At 45.2% G+C, this 22,479-nt stretch overlaps 2 protein-coding genes across 4 annotated transcripts in view; one reads left to right on the top strand and one right to left on the bottom strand.

Annotated features, from left to right (window-relative positions):
• Positions 1-4,187, top strand: part of MTMR10 (myotubularin related protein 10) — a 125,197-nt gene extending 121,010 nt beyond the window's left edge. Inside the window, exon 16 of the mRNA XM_069765823.1 lies at positions 2,411-4,187. Coding sequence (XP_069621924.1) covers positions 2,411-3,013 — 603 coding nt within the window. The 3' untranslated portion in view covers positions 3,014-4,187. The remainder of the gene's footprint in view (positions 1-2,410) is intronic.
• The window catches only part of FAN1 (FANCD2 and FANCI associated nuclease 1), a 71,708-nt gene that overhangs the window by 18,383 nt on the left and 30,846 nt on the right, over positions 1-22,479 (bottom strand). For 2 of the 3 annotated variants that reach the window (XM_069765820.1, XM_069765821.1), the window contains exons 12-14: positions 22,242-22,436; positions 20,768-20,896; positions 4,939-5,152 (exon numbers count right to left, since the gene is read on the bottom strand). In XM_069765820.1, the coding sequence (XP_069621921.1) occupies positions 5,015-5,152; positions 20,768-20,896; positions 22,242-22,436 (462 nt within the window). In that variant the 3' untranslated portion in view covers positions 4,939-5,014. Of the gene's footprint in view, positions 1-4,938; positions 5,153-20,767; positions 20,897-22,241; positions 22,437-22,479 lie in introns of those variants that run through there. The other variant, XM_069765822.1, reaches the window with a different exon arrangement.

Below are 22,479 nucleotides of genomic sequence, written 5' to 3'. Positions count from 1 at the left end.
GACTGACAACGCCACCGCTGTGGCATATGTCAACCATCAAGGGGGGGACTCTGTGCTCCTTGGCCCTTGCTGAGGTATCCGAGATCCTGCTTTGGGCAGAGACGACGGCTCCGGTGTTATCCACGGGGCATATCCCCGGCGTGGACAATTGGGCCGCCGACTTCCTCAGCCGCGAGGGCCTCGCGGCAGGGGAATGGTCTTTGCATCCGGAGGTCTTCCATCAAGATTTTTTCTTCGATGGGGGACTCCGGACGTGGATCTCTCGGCGTCTTGAATGAACAGGAAGATTCTGCAGTTCATCTCCAGGTCTCGTGATCCTCTTGCAGTGGGCGTCATTGCTCTGGCCATTCCTGGGTCACAGTCCGTGCTGCCCTACCTGTTCCCACCCCTTCCATTACTTCCCAAACTGTTGAAAAAGATCAAAGTGGAAAAGGTGCCGGTCATTCTGATCGCCCCGGATTGGTCCAGGAGAGCTTGGTTTGCGGAGCTCGTCAATCTTCTTGCGGACGCTCCCTGGCGCCTTCCAACAGGCACGATCTGCTGTCTCAGGGTCCGATCTGCCACCCGAATTCTCGGTCGCTCAGTTTAACGGCGTGGCTGTTGAGACCGCAGTTCTAAGAGCGTCCGGCCTTTCGGACCGGGTGATTCACACCGTGATTCAAGCTCGGAAGCTTTCATCTTCCAGGATCTACTATCGTACCTGGAAGGCTTACCTTCGTTGGTGCTAGTCCAACTGCTTTTCACCTATGTCCTTTTCCCTGCCTTCCATTTTGGCCTTCCTTCAGGCAGGACTGGATTCGGGCCTGGCTCTTAGTTCCCGGAAGGGCCAGGTCTCTGCGTCTTCCATCCTCTTTCAGAAGACTGTAGCTTTTCGGCCACAGGTTAAGACCTTCCTTCAAGGAGTAGCCCACGCTGTCCCTCCGTACAGGGCCCCCGTGGTTTCATGGGATTTAAACCTGGTTCTGGACGTTCTGAGGGTTTCCCCCTTTGAGCCTCTCAAGGAGTTTCCCCTGTCGGTTCTATCTTTGAGGGTGGCCTTTCTTGTGGCCATCACCTTTATCTGCCGCTTTTCCGAGTTGGCGGCCCTGTCCTGCTGACCTCCGTACTTGGACATTCACCAGGACAAGGCGGTCTTCATGCCTCCGCCTTCCTGCCTTCCTAAGGTGGTTTTCCACCTCAACGAGGTCATCGTTCTACCTTCCTTTTGTCCAGCTCCGGCTCATCCCCTGGAGTGATCGTTGAACAGGCTGGACCTCGTCAGGGCAGAGAGGATCTACTGGGATAGAACGTCCACTTTCCAGAAGACGGATTCCTTTTTCGTCATTCCTGATGGCACGCGCAGAGGCCAGCCGACTTCTAAAGCGACTATTGCTCGCTGGATCAGAATGGCAATTTTTGGAGGTTTACCGGGTCAAGAACAGAGTGCCCCCTCCTGGGATTAAGGCTCACTCTACCCGGGCAGTGGGCGCCTCCTGGGCGGTGCACCACAGGGCTTCCGCCTAACAGCTTTGCAAAGCGGCAACTTGGTCTTCCGTCCACACGTTCGCCAAATTTTACAAGGTCCATACCTACGCTTCTGCGGACGCCAGCCTAGGCAGAAGGATCTTGCAGGCGGCAGTGGTGAGTCCTCTGACCTAATGGAAGTCTGTTTTTCCCGCCCTAGGGACTGCTTTGGGATGTCCCATGGTTCCTGTGTCCCCCAATGAGAGGCGATAAAGAAAACAGGATTTTTGGTTGCTTACCGTAAAATCTGTTTCTTGAAGCCTCCATTGGGGGACACAGCTCCCTCCCAATTCTTCTGTTCTATGACTGTTCTCACGTTTACAGTTCTCAAGTTTGTGGTTATGGTTTTCAACCTTGCTACTTATCTCCTACTGCTTTCTCACTAACTGAAGAGTATAATGCCAGTCGGTGGGGTGTATACTGCAGAGGAGGAGCTAACTTTTTTATTTGCATAGTGTCAGCCTCCTAGTGGCAGCAGCATACACCCATGGTTCCTGTGTCCCCCAATGGAGGCTTCAAGAAACAGATTTTACGGTAAGCAACCAAAAATCCTGTTTTATAGGACATGAGATATATATTTTTAATAGAAGTGTTAATTGCTTCTGCTCCATTTGAAGGCTGCCGCCGGCTGCACATAAGGACTCCTGAATCTAATTTAGGTGTGTGAAAACGACACACGAGGGCCGATACTAATGTGGCTGCATTTTAGTGTTCCGTGTTATGGTCTCAGTTCTTGGCCTGGTCTCATGATCTGAATAAGACCCAGAATTGTGCCTGTGGTACGGACACAAAAAATATCACCACGTTGCGGTTGTGTGAATTGGCCCTTTATTATGTCTCATATGTCAGACTACTTCACATGGTATTTGAGCTGCTTGATCATTCTTCCCTATCATTCTGTTTCCAGAAAAACTATAGTTCCACGTTACGAGGAATGCCTCCTTCTTTGAAGAATGGGATCATCACTCAACCAGAGCTGATGCCACGCAGGAACTCTCTAATATTGAGATTACGACCTGAATTGGTCCATCAGGCTCCAACAATCCAGAACAATGGACTACAGCTGTATCTCAGTAACTTTTTTTCTAAGCCAGTGGACTTACATGGAGTGATTTTACCAAGACTAAATGGTCCCCACATTAAACTGTGGAAGCTTTTGTACCTTCGATGGATCCCTGAGGCACAGATTAACCATGGCGGTTCCATCACTGCCTTCCACAAAATTTCCCTGCTGGCTGATGAGATTGAAATGCTGCAAACAAGTCTTCGACAGCACAGAAGTTTCCCATTGTCCCGAACCACAACCCCAGATAGCGAACAAAGCAGAATGTTCTTCAGAGCTGATGACTTACAAAGCAGTTATGAGAGTTTGGACTTTCTTTCCTCTTCTTTCCCTTTTTCACCAGTTGGGAATTTGTGTCGCCGAAGTATACTAGGCACTCCGTTAAGCAAGTTTTTAAATGGTGCCAAAATTTGGTTGTCCACCGAAACACTTACCAATGAAGATTGAGAGCTATTTAAAGGTTTGATTTAATAACCATAAGGTTTCCATTGATAGTCCTGTGCTGCAATTTTTAGGTTTAGCCATACACTGACCTTTTTTCGAAAACTGGTTATGAAGTTAAAAACCGTATTTCCATGGGAAATGCAGCAAAAGTAACCAAACAGCTAACAGATCAATGCCTTACAGTTGTACGAGCATTATAGGTCCAAGTTACCATGTAAAAAGCTAGTCTATAAGCTTGGGGATCAGATCACTGATTTTGTGTTTTTTGTTGATTTCTTATGTTACGTGTCAGGTTTTTTTTTTTTAAACCATTACATTCTACATAGACGCTTGATGTAAAATAATACTGTATGAGAATGCAAATGTTTTTTCTTTGGGCGATTAAGTGTAAGAATTGTTCAGCTAATCTTGCATTTTTTAAAACCACTTTGCCCCACCACCAAGTTTTCCTTTAGGAGTGAAACAAACATGACGTGCACTGTTAATTGTAGATAACTCTTGCGTTACAGAATAGTTGTAGAAGTGCCTTTACATTTTTAAATTAAAAGTTGTATATAGTTCGAAAATTAGTTAACAGGTTTAGTTTTGGTACTCTCTGCATTGACTGCTTACTAAAGGATTAGATGTGACTAATATTTAAAATTCCGGTAGAAAATGATTGTTTTGTTTTTTTATTAAAGACTTTTAATTGATCCATGCCAATTCTCTAGGACTGAAAGTCATTTATTTAAAATTGTGCATGAAGTGTAAGTAATTCTTTCCAGAAATGATGAATGAATCTCTTCTCTGCATGTAAAGCATTTAGCCATGGAGTGTACATTGTCTATTTAGTCTTGTGCACATAGTGATAATTTATTACAGTTTTAGCTCAATACCCACATAGTTTAAAATATTCCTCTTGCTTTTAAAAAGGAGCTACATTGATACGGTTGGGCATTTTCTGGTTTACGATCATTACAACATTGCAAATGTCTGTGCATAGGAGAATAGTATCCATGCCTTTAAAGGGAATCAGTCAGTATGATCAATCTTATGGACATATAGGTCATGGGTAGCTGAATAAAATAATACCTTAATCTATGATCTGATATGTTATTCCAGAGGAATACACATTTTTAATATGTAAATAAGCTGTTAAGAACTATGGGCTGGACACTGATCTTCTGGAGTCTGCATTGTTTTGTTTTTTTCTTTAAATGAAAAGGTGGGGAGACATGTAATGACTGATGGTCTGCTCTCCTGATCTCAATGCAGAGCTGTGTGTGATGATAAATAACAGTACAGCAGAGCTGAACTTTCTTTCTTTACAAACACCTTTACATTTGTCCTGTCCTAGTGCTTCAGTTTCCAGTTCCCAACCAGCCAGTGTGTAGGGAAAGGCAGTACAACAGAGCTGACAGCACAACCGCAAATGTGTGTAATGAGACAAAGTTCAACTCTACTGTACTGTATTAGTTATAATCATGCACAACTCTGCAGCAGAGCTGACAGCACTATGAGAGGATAACTGCAGCTGTAGATATATTTGTAATGAGACAAAGCTATATTAGTCTGTTCTCATGATCTCACTGTAGAGCTGGGTGGGACATGTAATAACTGACAGTTGTAATGTCCCCTTTCATTTAAAATAAGATCTATGGGCCGGACACAGATCTACATGAGAATCTGCCTCCAGAGCTTAACAGATCACTTACATGTTAAGAAAAATGTGTCTTATTCTTTGAAAGAAATTGGATTGCAGATATCAATGTATCATTTTCTCAACTTCTTATGACATTCATGCCCATATAGATGGCTTAGGAGGGTTGATCCTACTGACAGATTCCCTTTAATAGTGCCAACACGTGTGTTTATCCTGTGTTAAGGCGCTAGAAAATGAGCATTATTTTCTGGTGCTAGTGATTCATAGCCATAATCACTCAGTGTCATACATAAATTACACTATTGAAGTTTATTGATTTAAGAAAAGTGGTCATTAATAAACACATTGTACAAACAGGGTAATCAGCTCAGTCTATTACTCTTGGCCCCGATGGCAACAACATGGCACACTTCTACATCCGCTCCCATCTTCCTCAGTTCATGCAACCAGACCATTTGCTTATGTGACAGGCGATCGTTGGGTCCCTTTACCTCCACCAGCTACAAGAGGAGAAAATGTTAATATTTATTATCTCATATATCTAAAAACTGTTCCAGTCTGCAAAATAGAGCAGATGTGTATCATTGCATCCATCGTTCTAATATACTGGGTCTGAAAAGCTCATTATATCCTATATAATGATAGCCGGTTACTGTCACGCAATGCTGAGTTGTCGCTTCACCACATCCGGAGAGCTGATCTAGCAGTACCCATGATACCACTGGACACATCTGTTCCTGTAACTTCCAATGGGAACAGTTTAATCAGTCTCACAATGAAGGAGCATCGGAATGGGAAGGGGCCTTGTATTGTCGGGATTCTTCGAAAAAGAACTCCCCAAGCTTGGATTCTGAAAAGCTGAAAGTGTGCCCAATTTCTAATTAATTTCCATCTTGTGCCTTGATCTTCTCAGCCCTGTATAACCTGGGGTTCACAGGCCAATTCATCATTGTGTTTGTGACTTCAAATACCGGTACTTCAAACTGTTTTTTATAAATTTGCATCTCATTCAATCCGCGCCTTTTTGGAGTTATCTTTAAGTGGTTTTGTCAGTTTTTCTGCTTTGCTTTCATAAGAGTATGTTTTATTATCCAGATATTTTACCCCAATTCATCATTTACTGCTATTTTGAAGTTACTTTTCCAGGTCACCACCTGACAGCACACTGGAGGACGTCCTTCTTATCCTTGATGGGACAGGAAACACGAGAGGTTAAAAGAACCCTTCCCCTACCACCCTTCAGTGTTTTTCCTGTCCCATCATGGATAGGAACGGACGAGAGGATCTACCGTTCTGTGCGGGGGGGATGTGGATCGAGGGGCTCTGCCTCACCCTTCCCTCCAGGAGACACCCGCTGGCTGACACCCGCCCGAGGGTCCCTCGGCCTACCAGTGTAGCGCTGCTCCTGGTATGGGGGTCGCTTCTCCCTGGCGGGGGCTCTCGATCCCTCCGTCGCGTCCCCTGGTGCGAGCGATCCCAGCGGCGGCCTCTGCAGATGCCGGCGTCTCCATGTGGCCGCTGGGGGAACCAGATCCTTGCCGCACCTTCCTCTCTTTCCGGCCGCGCGTCACTTCCGGTTTGCGGCTGAGGGGGACGGACGGCGTCTCTGCAACAGGAAGTGCAGAGGAAGAGCGGTGGAGAGCGCGGGAGCGCTGTTTTGAACAGAGGAACAGAATAAAAAGGTATGGTGCAGGGGCAGTAGCGATCTCTAGAGCATCATGGAGGACCCAGCTAAAGCAGAGGGGCAGGAGTCGGCAGCGCTAGTAAGTAGGGAAGCCCTGGGGGGGGGGGGGGGAAAAAAGAAAGAGGAACGCTAGTGTTATAAATATATATTTTATAGGCAGCCTCCTTGTCCGAGAAATTGGTAAAGAAGCCCGGTAGGAATAAGAGGTGTCCTATCTGTGCGGTTAAACTAAAGGATTCCTGGCAGAAACCCCATATGTGAAGTATGCACCTGCAAAATCATAGGGAGAGGAACAGGCGTCTCATGACAAATATGAGAGCCATGATAAGGGAGGAAGTTCAGGCTTCAGTTTCAAGTCTGGTACTCCCTCAAGTCTCACCTTCACCTTCTGAGAGGCCAAGGAAAAGGTCGAGGGTCGATTACTTTTCGGAAGACTCATCATCCTATGGGTCGGAGGTAGAGGAGGAAGATAAGAGTAGAGATCCTCCGGAGAAAGGGAGAAGGTATTTGTTCTCCGCCGCAGACACAGGAGAACTGTTGGAAGCAGTGCGGCATACCATGCAGATCGAGGAGCCTCAGCCGTCTTGTTCTGTTCAGGATGAGATGTTTGGGGGCTTGCGCTCACAGACCTCTAAAGTCTTCCCTGTAAACTCCCATATCAGATCCATGATTCTGGAGGAATGGGAGGAAGCAGAGAAAAGACTGACTATCCCTAAGGACTTCAGACTTCGCTTGCCATTTGATCCAGACGAAGTCAAAGAGTGGGTCGATATACCAAAGATAGACATACCTTTGGCTAAAGTATCCAAAAGGACTGCAATTCCTTTTGAAGACTCTTCCAATCTGAAAGAGCTCATGGACAGGAAGGCAGACGGCCTTTTAAAAAGGGCCTGGAAAGTTCTTCGGCGATCATTGGGGCTAATATTGCAGCGACATCAGTGGCCCGCTCCATGGACCTTTGGTTAGATGATCTTCAAGATCAATTGATAGCCAAGACTCCCAGGGAAACTATCCTGAAATCCCTACCTTTGCTAAAGTTAGCAACCACCTTTTTGGCAGACGCATCTGCAGAGTCTGTTAGGTTTGCGGCTAGGGGTCAATCCCTATCTAATGCAGCCCGAAGAGCTATTTGGCTCAAAAGCTGGTCGGGTGACATGCATTCTAAAAACAAATTATGTTCTATACCCTTTTCCGGGGGCAGGGTCTTCGGACCGGTCCTCGACGATATTTTAGAAAAAGCCGCAGACTTAAAGATGGGGTTTCCGGAAGAAAAGCCTAAAAAATTCCAGCCCTTTCGGAGACCCCGCTATAATCAAAAACCTGATTACAGGGGTAAGGGAAAACAGGGTAGATGGAGCTACCAGAAAGGAGGGGATAACAGGCCTAAAAACAAAGAAGCGAGCTACTCGGGACCAGGGTCTCGCTACCGCAGGAAATGACGCCATCAGAGTAGGGGGTCGTCTGGCCGGATTCCTGGGAGGATGGAGGGAGATTACAAGTCCATGGGTCTTACAGATAGTATCCCAGGGGTACAAAATAGAATTTACATCCCTTCCTCCCAAAAGATTCCTGGTGTCCAGCTGCCATCTAAAATTATCATCCCCCATGTGGTCAGATATTCAAGACCTTTTAAAAATGGCGGCTATTGTTCCGGTACCCCCTCGGGAAGAGTGCAGGGGTCACTACTCCAATCTTTTCTCGATAACAAAACCGTTGGGAGATTCAAGGAAAATTATAAATTTGAAACATCTGAACAATTGGGTCCTTTACAAAAGGTTCAAGATGGAGTCGATTCGGTCTACCATCCCTCTGTTGGGAAAAGACATGGTAATGTGCACTCTAGATTTAAAGAGTGCATATTACCATGTACCCATTTATCTAAGTCATCAGAGGTTCCTGCGGTTCGTGGTAAACTTGGAAGGAAAGATCTACAATTTCCAATTCCGCTGTCTCCCCTTCGGCCTGGCTTCCGCTCCCAGGGTTTTTACGAAACTTCTGGTGGAAGTAGTCGCTTTCCTGAGGAATCAGGATATAATGGTGATTCCCTACTTAGACGACTTTTTAATAGCGGCAGACTCAGAAGTCCAGCTCAGGATCAACTGTCAGTCCCTCATCTCAACACTAGAGAATCTGGGATGGATTATAAATTGGGAGAAATCAGATCTAATTCCAAAACCCAGAATAAAATTCTTGGGAGTCATGCTCGATTCGCAAGCAAGAATGTCTTTTCTTCCAGAAGACAGGCTAGAAGGTATAATAAAGAAGATCCGTCACTTTTCTCGAGGCCGAAATACGATGAGACGGGATGAAAGTACTAGGTCTGATGACAGCCTGTATCCCTTGCATAAGATGGAGCCAGTTTCATTCTCGACAGCTTCAGCAGGGAGTTCTGAGGAGCTGGAACAGAAGGCAGAACTCACTGAACCGGACCCTGAACCTTACTTCTCAGGTCAAAAGGTCTCTGGTGTGGTGGACTCTTTCCAGAAACCTCCGACTGGGGGTGCCATGGCTTCAAACACTGAGCGTATCAGTTACAACAGACGCCAGTCAGCTCGGTTGGGGAGGTCATGTACAAGGAAGATATTTTCAAGGTCGCTGGGAAAGGAAAGACAGCAACCAGTCATCGAACCAGAGAGAACTACATGCGGTTTGGGAGGTCTTAACGGCGGCGCAGCATCTGCTGCAGAACAAACACGTAAAGATCTTCTCAGACAAGACGACAACGGTAGCCTTCCTGCGGCATCAAGGGGGTCCAAGACATCTTGCGATACAGGACCTGGCGGAACAGATATTCAGGTGGGCAGAAAGGTCGGTTCTGTCAATCTCGGCGGTCCACCTGGAGGGTTCCAAGAACCAGTTGGCAGATTTCCTCAGCAGGAAAAGCGTATCCCCCACGGAGTGGGAACTGAACAACGAGGTGTTCAGAGATCTGTGTCAACATTGGGGGAAGCCGACGGTGGACCTATTTGCTACAAAAGGAAATGCAAAGGTCAAGATCTTCTACTCCCTAAACCCTTGGGAAAATCCAGCCGCGATCGATGCCTTCTCACAACCCTGGAACCGCGGCCTTCTGTATGCATTCCCTCCTCTAGCAATGATCCCGAGGACACTCAGGAAGATCTGCGAGGACGGGGCCAAAGTCATCCTCATAGCTCCTCACTGGCCGAAACGAAGTTGGTTTCCATTGTTAAGGAAACAGGAGGGGTTTTTCCACTGACAGTTACCAGAAAGAGAGGATCTTCTTCTACAGGGTCCAGTTCTACACCAGAATCCAAGAGCACTTCAGCTGGCGGCCTGGATCCTGAACGGAAGGTCTTGAGGGCAAAAGGGCTTTCAGATGACGTCATTTCTACCCTTCAAGCCAGCAGGAAGCCGGTGACATCGGCTATCTATACAAAAATATGGAAATGATTCTGTGGGTTTTGCGGAGAGACGACAGTTGATACTGACCATCCAAATATCCCGAAAATTCTTGACTTTTTGCAGTCAGGGTTTCAAAAAGGTCTTGGGGAAGAATACACTCAGGGCCGCTATTTGGACCCTTAATGTACTCTGTCTATCTGCCCATCCCTGGATTAGTCGTTTCTCTAGAGCAGTCCAGAGATTAAAACCATTGATTAGAAGATCAGTCCCGCCGTGGGATCTGAACTTAGTTCTAAATTTCCTATGTGAACAGGCATGGGATGTAACAGGGGATATAGAAATCAACAAACTCTCCCTTAAAACCGCATTTTTAGTTGCGATCACGTCGGCAAAAAGGTTGGGGGAACTACAGGCTCTATCGGTACAGAATCCGTATTTACAAATCTTCGAGGATAAATTAGTACTAAGACTCGATCCGGCATTTCTCCCTAAGGTCGTTTCAGATACTAATATGAATCAGGAGATTGTTTTACCGTCGTTTTGCCAGTTCCCTAAAAACCAAAAAGGAAAGATTTTATCACAACTTAGACGTAAGAGACACGCTACTCAGGTACCTTGATTTATATAGACCCTGGAGACAGGAGAGCAATTTGTTCGTTCAGTTCAGGGGTCCAAATAAGGGGAGAAAAGCATGGATAAAATCCACAATCAGTTTAGCTTATTAAGCTAGAGGGCAAAATTCCCCGGTCAACATCAAAGCCCATTCATCTAGGGCCATGGCCACGTCATGGGCAGAGAAAGGGGGGGGCTACGGCAGATGAGATCTGCAGAGCTGCATCATGGTCTAGCCTTAGTACCTTTTTTAAACACGAAGTTAGATGTAGTGTCACCTCAGTTGGCTTTCGGTAGAAAGTTACTTCAAGCAGTGGTCCCTCCCTAAATACCAGTCTCCTTTGGTATTTCTCCAGTGTGCTGTCAGGTGGTGACCTGGAAAACAGTAATTAGACCTACTGGTAATTGTATTTCCAGGAATCCATCCTGACAGCACTATTAGTTCCCTCCCTAATGTATGATCTTTATACTCATGTGATGTAACATTTGTATGATTGATTAGCGTGTTGGAATAAACCTTTGTTTTTGCATCCATCCAGATGTGTTACTTTGGAAAAGAACTGAAGGGTGGTAGGGGGAGGGTCTTTTTAACCTCTCGTGTTTCCTGTCCCATCAAGGATAAGAAGGACATCCTCCAGCGTGCTGTCAGGATGGATTCCTGGAAATACAATTAGGCTGGGTTCCCATTGCGTTATGGGACCGCGTTTAACGGACAGCGTTGCACGGCGAAATTAACGCCGTGCAACGCGTCCGTTAACGCGCCCATTGAAGGCAATGGGAACGCGCTTCACTAGCGCGTGCCATGTTCGGCACGAGCTAGCGACGCGCCGGTGATTCCTAGCGCGCCGCGGACGCTGCTTGCAGCGTCCGAGGCGCGCCCGCGGTCCGTTCCCTGCTCTCGCAGATCGGGGATCTGCGAGAGCGGGGACGTTACCGCGACCCCGACCGCAGCCCCATAGAAAACATTGCGTTAGCGCAATCCGCTAGCGCTAAACGGATTGCACTAACGCAATGTGACCCTAGCCTTACCAGTAGGTCTAATTACTGTTTTTTGCTCCATTATATGCCACTACAAAAATCTTATCATTTTGTTCCTTCACACAGCTGAAGACTAATGTGCAGTATTTCAGGATTGTACAAAGTTTTAATATAACAAGCATTAAAAAAAAATCTTTAAAGGGAACCTGTCACCCCCAAAATTGAAGGTGAGCTAAGCCCACCGGTATCAGGGGCTTATCTACAGCATTCTGGAATGCTGTAGATAAGCCCCCGATGTATCCTGAAAGATGAGAAAAAAAGGTTAGATTATACTCACCTGGGACGGCGGTCAGATCCGATGGGAGTCGCGGTCCGGTGCCTCCCATCTTCATAGGATGACGTCCTCTTCTTGTATTCACGCTGCGGCTCTGGCACAGGCGTACTTTATCTCTCTGTTGAGGGCAGAGCAAAGTACTGCAGTGCGCAGGCGCAAGCAAAGGTCAGAGGCCCGGTGCCTGCGCACTCCAGTACTTTGCTCTGCCCTCAACAGGGAGATAAAGTATGCCTGCGCCGGAGCCGCATCGTGAATACAAGAAGAGGACGTCATCGTAAGAAGCTGGAAGGCGCTGGACTGCGACGCCCATCGGATCTTTTTCTCATCTTTCAGGATACATCGGGGGCTTATCTACAGCATTCCAGAATGCTCTAGATAAGCCCCTGATGTTGGTGGGCTTAACTCGCCTTCGATTTTGGGGGTGACAGGTTCCCTCTTAAGCAAAATCAACCCATCTGCCCTATTTTTAGAACTTAGAAAAGTCATTTAAAAAAGCTGAAAATAATAAATTTACCTCCTTGTCTTTTTGCAGAATTCATACTTTAAAAATTAATTTGACTGCATAAAGTATTATTTGATTGTTCTGAAAGGGTTTAAAATCCTGCTTGTGTGCACAAGGCCTAACAGTTTTTTACAACTACACCTCCTTTCAGATACATCACATCTAGCAGTAGAATATAAAGTAGTAAATGGACCGAAAAACCTGGTGTCTCTGTAGGGCATACCTCTAAAAGGTGAAACATTTAAAAGGGTCCTAATTTAAAGGGAACCTGTCAGCAGGATTGTGCACAGTAACCTACACACAGTGTCATGTCAGCGCCGTTATATTGAATAAAATGATACCTGGTGATGCAATCTGTCTTGTGGTTGTTGTTTAATCTGTATTTTCAGTCAATGAGATTCTCGCGCCCAGGGGTGGCCTTTTTCTCACACAGAAAAATCAATGGATTGTATTTAAATTGCAGCTTTAAAAAAATGGGGGGGGAAGGGTGCAGATTTATGTGAAGAAATTCTAGCCATCTAAATCCTGCTGCTTTGCCTTGTCCTTTGCATTATCTATGGTGCCGTGGTTCTCATAGTGCAGTACACTGTTATATATACACACCACACAGTGCCACCTGCTGGTCAATCATTCTGAATTTAAAATAAAATCAGACTTTGCTCAAATGTGGTGACAGATTCCCTTTACCTAAACTATTAATATGGCAATACAGATTATGGATGGCTGAGGACAGTGATACCTGTGTGCCTCATATCCGATGCCTTGTTGAGGAATCCTCTTTTATCGCTATACAGTGGGGGAAATAAGTATTTGTCAGCAAACTTACAAAGTCAGCAAGGGATCAAAGACATGAACAGTCTATAATTTTAAGGACAGGTTTATTTTAACATTTGAGAGATAGAATATCAAAAATAAAATCCAGAAAATCACATTGCATAAATTATATACATTTATTTCCATTTTGCAGTGAGAAATAAGTATTTAATCCCTCTGGCAAACTAGACTTAATACTTGGTGGAAAAACCCTTGTTGGCAAGCACAGCAGTCAGACGTTTTTTGTAGTTGATAATGGGGTTTACGCACATGTCAGGAGGAATTTTGGTCCACTCCTCTTTGCAGATCATCTCTAAATTATTAAGATTTTGAGGCTGTCGCTTGGCAACTTGGAGCTTCAACTCCCTCCATAAATTTTCTATGGGATTAAGGTCTGGAGACTGGCTAGGCCTCTCCATGACCTTAATGTGCTTCTTTTAGAGCCACTCCTTTGTTGCCTTGACTGTATGTTTTGGGTTATTGTCTTGCTGAAAGACCCAGCCATGAACAATTTTTAATGTCCTGGTGGAGGGAAGGAGGGTGTCACTCGGCATTTTTCAGTACATGGCCCCATCCATTCTCCCATTGATACAGTGAAGTAGTCCTGTGCCCTTAGTAGAGAAACGCCTCCACAACATAATGTTTCCACCTCTATGCTTGACAATGGGGATGCAGTTTTTTGGGTCAAAGGCAGCATTTCTCTTCCTCCAAACACGGTGAGTTGAGTTAATTTCACAGCGAGTTAATTTCCTTCTATGACAGAATCACTGACTGGGTGGATCAGGGAAATGCTGTAGATATACTATATCTTGACGTTTAAAAATCATTTGACAAAGTATCTCACACCATCCTTATTGGAAAAAAATGATTAAGTATGGAATGGACAAGGCAACTGTTAAGTGGATTCATAACTGGCTTAGTGATCGGACCCAAAGAGTGGTGGTAAGTGGCTGCACATCCAGTTGGAAGAATGTCTCAAGTGGGGTACCACAGGGTTCTGTCCTGCGCCCTGTATTGTTCAACATCTTTATCAATGATTTAGATGAAAGAATTGAGGGTACACCGATTTATTTTGCTGATGACACTAAGCCAGGAGGGATAGCTAATACTAGAGAAGAGAGAGGGGGGGATTCAAAAAGATACTGTATTTTTCGGACCATAAGACACACTTTTTTCTTCCAAATTTGGGAGGAAAGTGTGGGTGCGTCTTATGGTCCAAATGTAACAAGTGGGGAGGGGGGCACTCACAGGAGGCAGGGAAATGTCTCCACTGCAGGAATTCAGCGGTGGGGAAACCACAAGGTCCCAATGATGAAAGTGAAGTGAATATTCATTAGCCACTTCCCTGACCACCTGTCAGCGCCGAGCAGTGAGCGGACCCACCTGGTTTCCCCAGTGCTGGATTCCTGCAGCGGCTGGGGAGATCGTGCATCGGGTGGAATTTGGAGCAGGATGCCACAGGAGGGATCGCTGGATACCTGACAGCACAGCCCTGGCACTGCTGGGTACTCCCTGCTCCAGCATAGAACCTGTGTGAGGTCATGAAGAGGGCAGGCTGGAGCATCACATGACTGCACAAAGCCCTCCCTCTTCATTATGTCATCAGGTCCTGAAGACATGTAATCTGCAAGCTTCTTATTACATGAGCTATGGAGAGGCAATAAGAGGGAGGCTCTGTGTGGTCATGGGATGCTGCAGCTCTTCATTACTTCACCACAGCATGGCTGGCTGCGGGACCTGCACAAGTAAGAATTAAATAAAAATGCACTCTGCCACTCCTGTGGTGAACTATAACTCCCAGGATGTCATAGGATTTGCAGGACATGCTGAGTTATAGTTCTCCCATGAAATCTTAAAGCAGCATCCAGTGTTATTTTTCAGTGCTGGAGTGGTCCTTTAAATATAAGCCCTGTGCCCCCATTCTTATACTCACCCTCCAGCATCTTCATATAGTACGTTACAGACACCACACTGGTCCCGCAGCACCATCTTCTACCCGCAGCTTCCAACATAATATTATATACTAGACGGTTGCCCGATTCTAACGCATCGGGTATTCTAGAATATGTATGTCCACGTAGTATATTGCCCAGTTACATTGTATATTGCCCAGTGACATAATATACAGCAGAGCCACATAGTATATTACCCAGTTATGTAGTATATTGCCCAGTGACGTAGTATACAGCACAGAGCCACGTAGCATATTGCCCAGTTACATTGTATATTGCCCTGTGACGTAGTATATTGCCCAGCCACGTATGACACAGGTTAAAAAAACAAACATATACTCACCTTCCGCAGGCGCGTTGTAGCACTGTCGCTTGTGTGGGGTGCAGGCGGCATCTTCCGGTCCCAGGGTGTGCTGACGGCGCGGTCACGTGACCGTGACGTCACGGCAGGTCCTTGTCGTGCAGGACCTGTCATGACGTCACGGTAGGTCCTTTCCACGCAGGACTTGTGATGATGTCGCGGTCACATGACCGTGACGTCATGGCAGGTCCTTCTGCCAGACCATCCGTGCGACTGGAACGTGCCGCGGTTGCATCGCGAGGAGCGGGAAAGGCGGCGTAGAAGAGTATATAGTTTTTTATTTTTAACATTCAATGTTTTTACTATTGGCACTGCATAGGCTGCGTCAATAGTAAAAAAAAAAAAAAAAAACTTGGTCACACAGGGTTAATAGCAGCGGTAACTGACTGCATTACACCGCGGCATAACGCGGTCCGTTACCGCTGCCATTAACTCTGTGTGAGGGCAGACTGGAGGGGTGTATGCGGGCGCTGGGCAGTGAGTGCGGGGAGTAAGGAGCGGCCATTTTCTTCTGGACTGTGCGCGTCGCTGATTGGTCGTGGCAGCCATGACAGGCAGCTGCCGAGACCAATCAGCGAACGAATAACCGTTACAGACAGAAGGACAGACGGAAGTACCCCTTAGACAATTATATAGTAGATAATAACACCACATATAGTAGTATGTTGTTTATATCAAATATTTTACCACATTTTTTGCTTCAAATATTTTTTTTCCCTACTTTCCACCTCTAAAACCTGGGTGCATCTTGTAGTCCGAAAAAATTTCGGTAAATAAACTGGAGCAAGCAGCAACTAACAATGGTTTTTATCAGGGAAAAATGCTACTACAACATCTACTACTCCTACATCTGGGCAATAAAAATGAAAAAAAGCATATACAGAATGGGAGGAATAGGGCTAAGCAACAACACATGTGAAATATTTGGGTATACTAATAGATCATAAACTGAACATGAGTCAACAGTGTGATGCAGCAGCAAAAAGGGGCAAATGCAATTCTGGGATGTATTAACAGAAGCATACAGTCTAGATCACGTGAAGTCATTATTGCCCTCTACTCCTCTTTGGTCAGACCTCATCTGGAATACTGTGTCCAGTTTTAGGAACCACATTTTAAAAAAAGACATTAACAAACTGGTGCAAGTTCAGAGAAGAGTGACCAGAATGGTGTCCGGTCTGCAAACCATGTCCTATGTGGAACGTTTACAGGATTTGGGAATGTTTAGCTTGCAAAAAAAGAAGACTGAGAGGAGACCTAATAGCTGTCTACAAATATCTCAAGGGCTGTCACATTATAGAAGGATCAGCTTTATTCTCACTTGCACAAGAAAAAACTAGAAGCAATGGGATGAAACTGAATGTGAGGAGACACAGATTAGATATTAGAAAAAACTTTGACAGGGTGATCAATGAGTGGAACAAGAGTTATAGAAGGGGTGCTGTTTCAAAAAAGGTGCTCAGGAGAAAAAACATTTTTCAATTGATACCTGATCGATTCATCCTGTTTTGTTTCAGTATGCGGAATTTACTTTTGAAAAGTTTGAAATATAGAAAATTCTGAAGAATATAATAAATTGTATTATTCATTTGGAACCTTTAGTGTGCCAGAGTTATTTTTGATATTTAATGAGTGGAACAGGCTGCCACGAGAGGTGGTGAGTTCTCCTTCCATGGAAGCTTTAAAACAGGCTGGACAGACATCTGTCTGGGATGATGAATCCTGCTTTGAGCAGTGGGTTGCACCAGATGACCCAGGAGGTCCCTTCCAACTCTACCATTCTATGAATTAGGGCTCCTTCTCACTTGTGCGAGACTCTGAGTCTCGCACGGCAATACCCTGGCGCTGCTGCCGGCAAAGAGGAGCGGAGTGTGCGGCTGCATGTATTCCTATGCCGCTGCACGCTCCGATCTGAGTGTCGGGTGCAGAGCCGGGTTTTAACCATGTGAGACTCATCCATATTGATCGCAAGTGAGAAGGAGCCTTAACCCATTACTTGCCAAATTAAAATTTTTTCCAAGTACGGATTTTTCAGAAAAGGGCGTCCCAATATTCAATTGACAATGACGTGATTTCCTATTTTGAAAACATTCATTTTACAAACACAACACAAAAAATCTTAGTTGCTAGAAGCTAAAGATTAGGTGTCCCAAAAAAGGACATTGGTAGATAATGGGTTAATGCCAAAGACAAGGGTGTAACTACAACAGGTGCAGTGGTTGCAATCACACCTGGGCCCTGGAGCCTAGGGGGCCCTAAAAGTCTCTTTGGCCTATAGAAAAAGACTATTGTTATTAAAGATTTAAAATATTTGGGGGCCCCGTTGGAGCTTTCGCATCAGGGCCCAGGAGTTTCAAGTTGCGCCACTGGCCAAAGAGCTCAATTTTTGTCTCATCTGACCACTTCACCTTCTCCCAATCACTCACAGAATCATCCAGGTGTTCATTGGCAAACTTCATATGGGCTTGCACATGTGCCTTCTTGAGGAGGGGGACCTTGCGGGCACTGCAGGATTTTAAACCTTTACAGCATAATGTGTTAGCGATTTGTTTTCTTGGTGACTGGTCCCAGCTGCCTTGACATTACAAGTTCCCCCGTGTTGTTTAGGCTGATCTCTCACCTTCATGATCAAGGATACCCAGTGAGGTGAGATTTTGCATGGTGCCCCAGATCGATGTCAATTGAGTCATTTTATATTTCCTCCATTTTCTTACTATTGCACCAACAGTTGTCTCCTTCTCACCCAGCATCTTGCTTATGGTTTTGTAGCCCATTCCATCTTTATGCAGGTGTATTTTGTCCCTGACATCCTTATAAAGCTCTTTGGTCTTGCCCATGTTGTAGAGGTTAGAATGCGTGATTAATTGAGTCTGTGGACAGGAGCCTCTTATAAAGGTGAGTATGTAAGACAGCTGTGTATAATGCAGGTATCGAGTTGATTGGGAGCATCTAACTAATCTGTAGGAGCCAGAACTCTTAGGCTATGTTCACACGCTGCGGATCCGCAGCGTTTCTGCAGCTGCGGGTCCGCAGCAGTTTCCCATGCGTGTACAGTACAATGTAAACCTATGGGAAACGCAATCCGCAGTGCACATGCTGCGGAAAAAAAACGAGCGGAAACGCAGCGGTTTACATTCTGCAGCATGTCAACTCTATGTGCGGATTCCGCAGCGGTTTACACCTGCTCCACAATAGGAATCCACAGGGGAATCCGAAAAAAATCCACAGTAATTCCACATGTAAAACGCAGTGACTTTTACCTGCGGTTTTCACAAATCCGCTGCGTAAAAATCCGCAGACCTCAAAAAGACGTGTGCACATACCCTTAATGGTTGGTAGGGGAACAAATATTTATTTCTCGCTGCAAAATGCAAGTAAATGTATACACACATGGTAAAATTTGTTGGTACCCCTTGTTTAATCACAGAAAAACCCACAATGGTCACAGAAATAACTTCTGACCAAAGTAATAAATAAAAAAAATCTATGAAAATGAACAAATGGAAGTCAGACATTGCTTTTCCACCAAACTCATGAAACAGGCCTGGACAGAAATGATGGCACCTTAAAGGGAATCTGTCACCTCAAATTGGCGGGCTATGTAAATGCCCTGTGTCGGGTCCGATGGGCGGTGTTTCGTCTTTTCTACACCCCATCCTTCCCCACTGTCCACAATATTTACGTGAATTTGAGTAGGTGTCCTCCACAGTTCGTGCATGCGCAATGCAATCTTGCCTCGCGCACGCACCAGCACACTATGTCCCGGAACACAGCGTAATACTTCTGGGACATTTGCCTGCAGTTGGGCAAAAGCATACTGCGCGTGCGTGAGGCAAGATTGAATTGCGCACGCGCGAACTATGGAGGACACCTACTTAAATTCTCGAAAATAGTGCAGACAGCGGGGAAGGATGGGGTGAAGAAAAGAAGACGAAACACCGCCCATCAAACCGGACACAGGGCATTTACATAGCCCGCCAATTTAAGGTGACAGATTCCCTTTTACTTAATATTTTGTTGCAGAGCCTTTTGAGACAATCACTGCAATCAAATGGTTCCTGTAACTGTCAATGAGACTTCTGCACCTCTCGGCAGGTATTTTGGCCCATTGCTCAAGAGCACACTGCTCCAGTTGTCTCATGTTTGAAGGTTTCTTTTTCCAGATGGCATGTTTCAGCTCTTTCCAAAGATGCTCAATAGGATTTACGTCAGGGTTCATAGAAGGCCACTTCAGAATAGTCCAATGTTTTCCTCTTAGCCATTCTTGGATGTTTTTAGCTGTGTGTTTTGAGTCATTATAATGTTGCAAGACCCGTGACCTGCTACTGAGACCATGCTTTCTAACACTGGGCAGCACATTTCTCTCTAGAATCCCTTGATAATCTTGAGATTTCATTGTACCCTGCACAGATTCTAGACACCCTGTGCCAGATGCAGCCCCAAAACATAACAGAGCCTCCTCCATGTTTCACAGTAGGGACAGTGTTCTTTTCTTGATATGCTGCGGTCCATAGGACCTTCTCTCAGAAGCATGGTTGAAAAGCAATATCTGACTTTTATTTGTTCATTTTCATACATTTTTAGTTTATTATTACTTTTGTCAGATTCAAGTTATTTCTATGACCATTGTGGGTTTTTCTGTCATTAAATGAGGGGTACCAACAATTTTGACCACGTGTGTACAAAGTAATTTTCGGGATTTTATTTTTGATACTCTCTCTCAATGTTAAAATTAACCTACCCTTAAAATTATAGACTGTTCATGCCTTGGTCAGTGGGCAAACTTACAAAATCAGCAAGGGATCAAATACTTATTTACCCCACTGTATGTAAGTGAGCTCTTCCAGGATATAAATAGGATGTTACATGAAAGATAACTCTGTCTCCACAGCTTATTTTAAATAAAAGGGGAGCTACCAGAGTGAGACAAGTAACTAACAGAACAGGAGAACTGAAATGTGTCTTTTTTGCAGCTCTTGAATGCTGCTGTGTTGCAACAATATTGCAACCCTGTCTGCCTGTGAGATGGAAGCTGAGAGGAACCTGCAGATCTGTCAGTTATAATCACACACAACTCTGCAGTGAGTTCAGGAGAGCAGAGGCCATTACGTATCACACTGGTAACTCCCCCTTCAGGTAAAAATCTCTGGAGTCCTCACCCTAGTCTGGAAGAGGTCACTTATATACAGTAATAAGAGAGGATCTCTCATCACCAGGGCATCTGATATGAGACATACAGGTTATAGAATGCTGAGGTGAGGGATACCTGTATGTCCATATTAGTAGTTTACATAGGTCAAATGTGCTGACAGATTCCCTATAAATGAACAAAGCTGATACTTTACCAAAATGATTAGAAATGTAATTTCTTTCCAGACCTCTGAAAATTATCAGTGTTTCTAATAATGATTGAGGAAAAATAGATTTACAAGACAAAATATGCATTTGACACACTACTGAAGCACAGCAGCAGCCGTCTGCTGCCATGTCTACCACATGCCACAAGACCTACGTACCTTAGCCATCTGCTTCTGAACGTTCCACACCACTAGATCAGGGAGACCTCCTCTACAGTGCCGAATGTCTTTTGACATTTTCCTGCATATTTCACTTAATATTGGTCCACCAAGACAGGACACCAGCCCCTGGGAGGAAAGTGACAGTCTCAAAAGAAATCCAGGACACCTGGTCTTTGTTTTAATATGCCTTAAAAAAAGACCCATCACCAGGTCAAAAGTGGGCAGTTTTTGCTTTTATTTTATTCCTGCAGCTCCCGAGTATTTCAGTTATTTTTTTTTAATCTTCCATACGGTTCTAGAGATATGGGTCTTTTTATTTAGTACTAAGGTTTATGGCCTTTACTGGGCATCTGGCCACTTTTGATCTGGTGACAGGTCCTCCTAAAATGTAAGTTAAAGGGAACCTGTCACATCCTTTATCGGTATTAAACTGCCCCAATGTCTTTTTAGTGATGCACATTGCATAATCTTTCTCTCAAGGAGAAAGTCCCAATATTTAGCGCAAAAATCACTTTTTGTACTTTGATTGCCCCACATGCCTTCTTTTTCAGTCATGGGATGGGGTTCTCCAGCTTTTCTGTCACAGTCAATCAAATGTGTTTTGAAATTCTCCACGCCCATCGCATTAGCATTTCTTCCTGTCACTGCTCCCTACATCACTGCCATCTCCTAGCAGATCCCGCGCTGGCGCAATTACGCTCAGCTTTCTGGGCATGGCACTGAATCTGGGTATACAACCCAGCTTCATATCCTATGTGCGCATGCTCTGGCGAGAGAAAAGAGAGGAGTGCATAGTGTGCGTGCTCACAAACTGTCATGGGGCCACTGACTGCGGCTCCAGCGCATGCGCACATAGGATATGAAACTGGAACATACACCCAGGTTCAGTGCTATGCCTGGAAAGCTGGGAGATTGTGGTGATGTAGGGAGCAGTGATGGGAAGAAATGCCAATACGATGGAGAATTCCAAAACGGACTGAAAAGCTGGAGATCCCCACCCGATGGCTGACACAAAAGGTATGTGGGGCAATGATTTTTTCCAATAAAAGACATGACGTGTTCTCTTTAAAGGGGTTGTCCAGAACTTTTATCATTGATATTAGGACAGGTTAGCCCTGTCGATCAGCTGTTCCCAGTGTCAGCAGTGGCTGAAATTGCTCAATTGCGGAGCATTGACTGGATAGCGGCCGGGTACTGCACATCCGCCACCTATTCAAAATGATAAGAGGTGGATGTGCAGTACCCGGCCGTGGCCACTGTTCTGTCCACAGCGCTGCGCTGTGCTTCTCCACGACTGAGCCGTTCCAGCCGCCACTGACACTGGGAATGGATGATTGGCAAGGATGCTGGGTGTCGCACCCCTGCATTGATAAACCCTAATCCTTTTACATTAATGTATCTCTAAATTGCTAAAACACCTTTCTCCATTTACTCATTCTGGAGGGTGGAGAGGTTGTACTACTACGAGTACCTGGGCTTGTTGTAGAGAGGTGAAACGTTCCCAGCTCACTAGTGCTGCCGACTCGCCTAGATGCGTGCTCCACACCTCTGCCATCATGTCATGGAGAATCTCAGTGGGAGAGTCCTGGAGCAGCTGGAGACGATTTTCTATGGCATCCTTCCTATTCTCATAAAAACTGTCCGTGTATAAATCCAGGGGGAAAGCCTGCAAGATACCACACAACAAAACGTAACAACATAGAGACACA

Source organism: Ranitomeya imitator, chromosome 4 (assembly GCF_032444005.1).
Source record: "Ranitomeya imitator isolate aRanImi1 chromosome 4, aRanImi1.pri, whole genome shotgun sequence".
In the NCBI taxonomy this organism is placed as follows: Eukaryota; Metazoa; Chordata; class Amphibia; order Anura; family Dendrobatidae; genus Ranitomeya; species Ranitomeya imitator.
The sequence above is the reverse complement of the archived record's forward strand: the minus strand, read 5'-3'. Positions and strand labels throughout refer to the sequence as shown.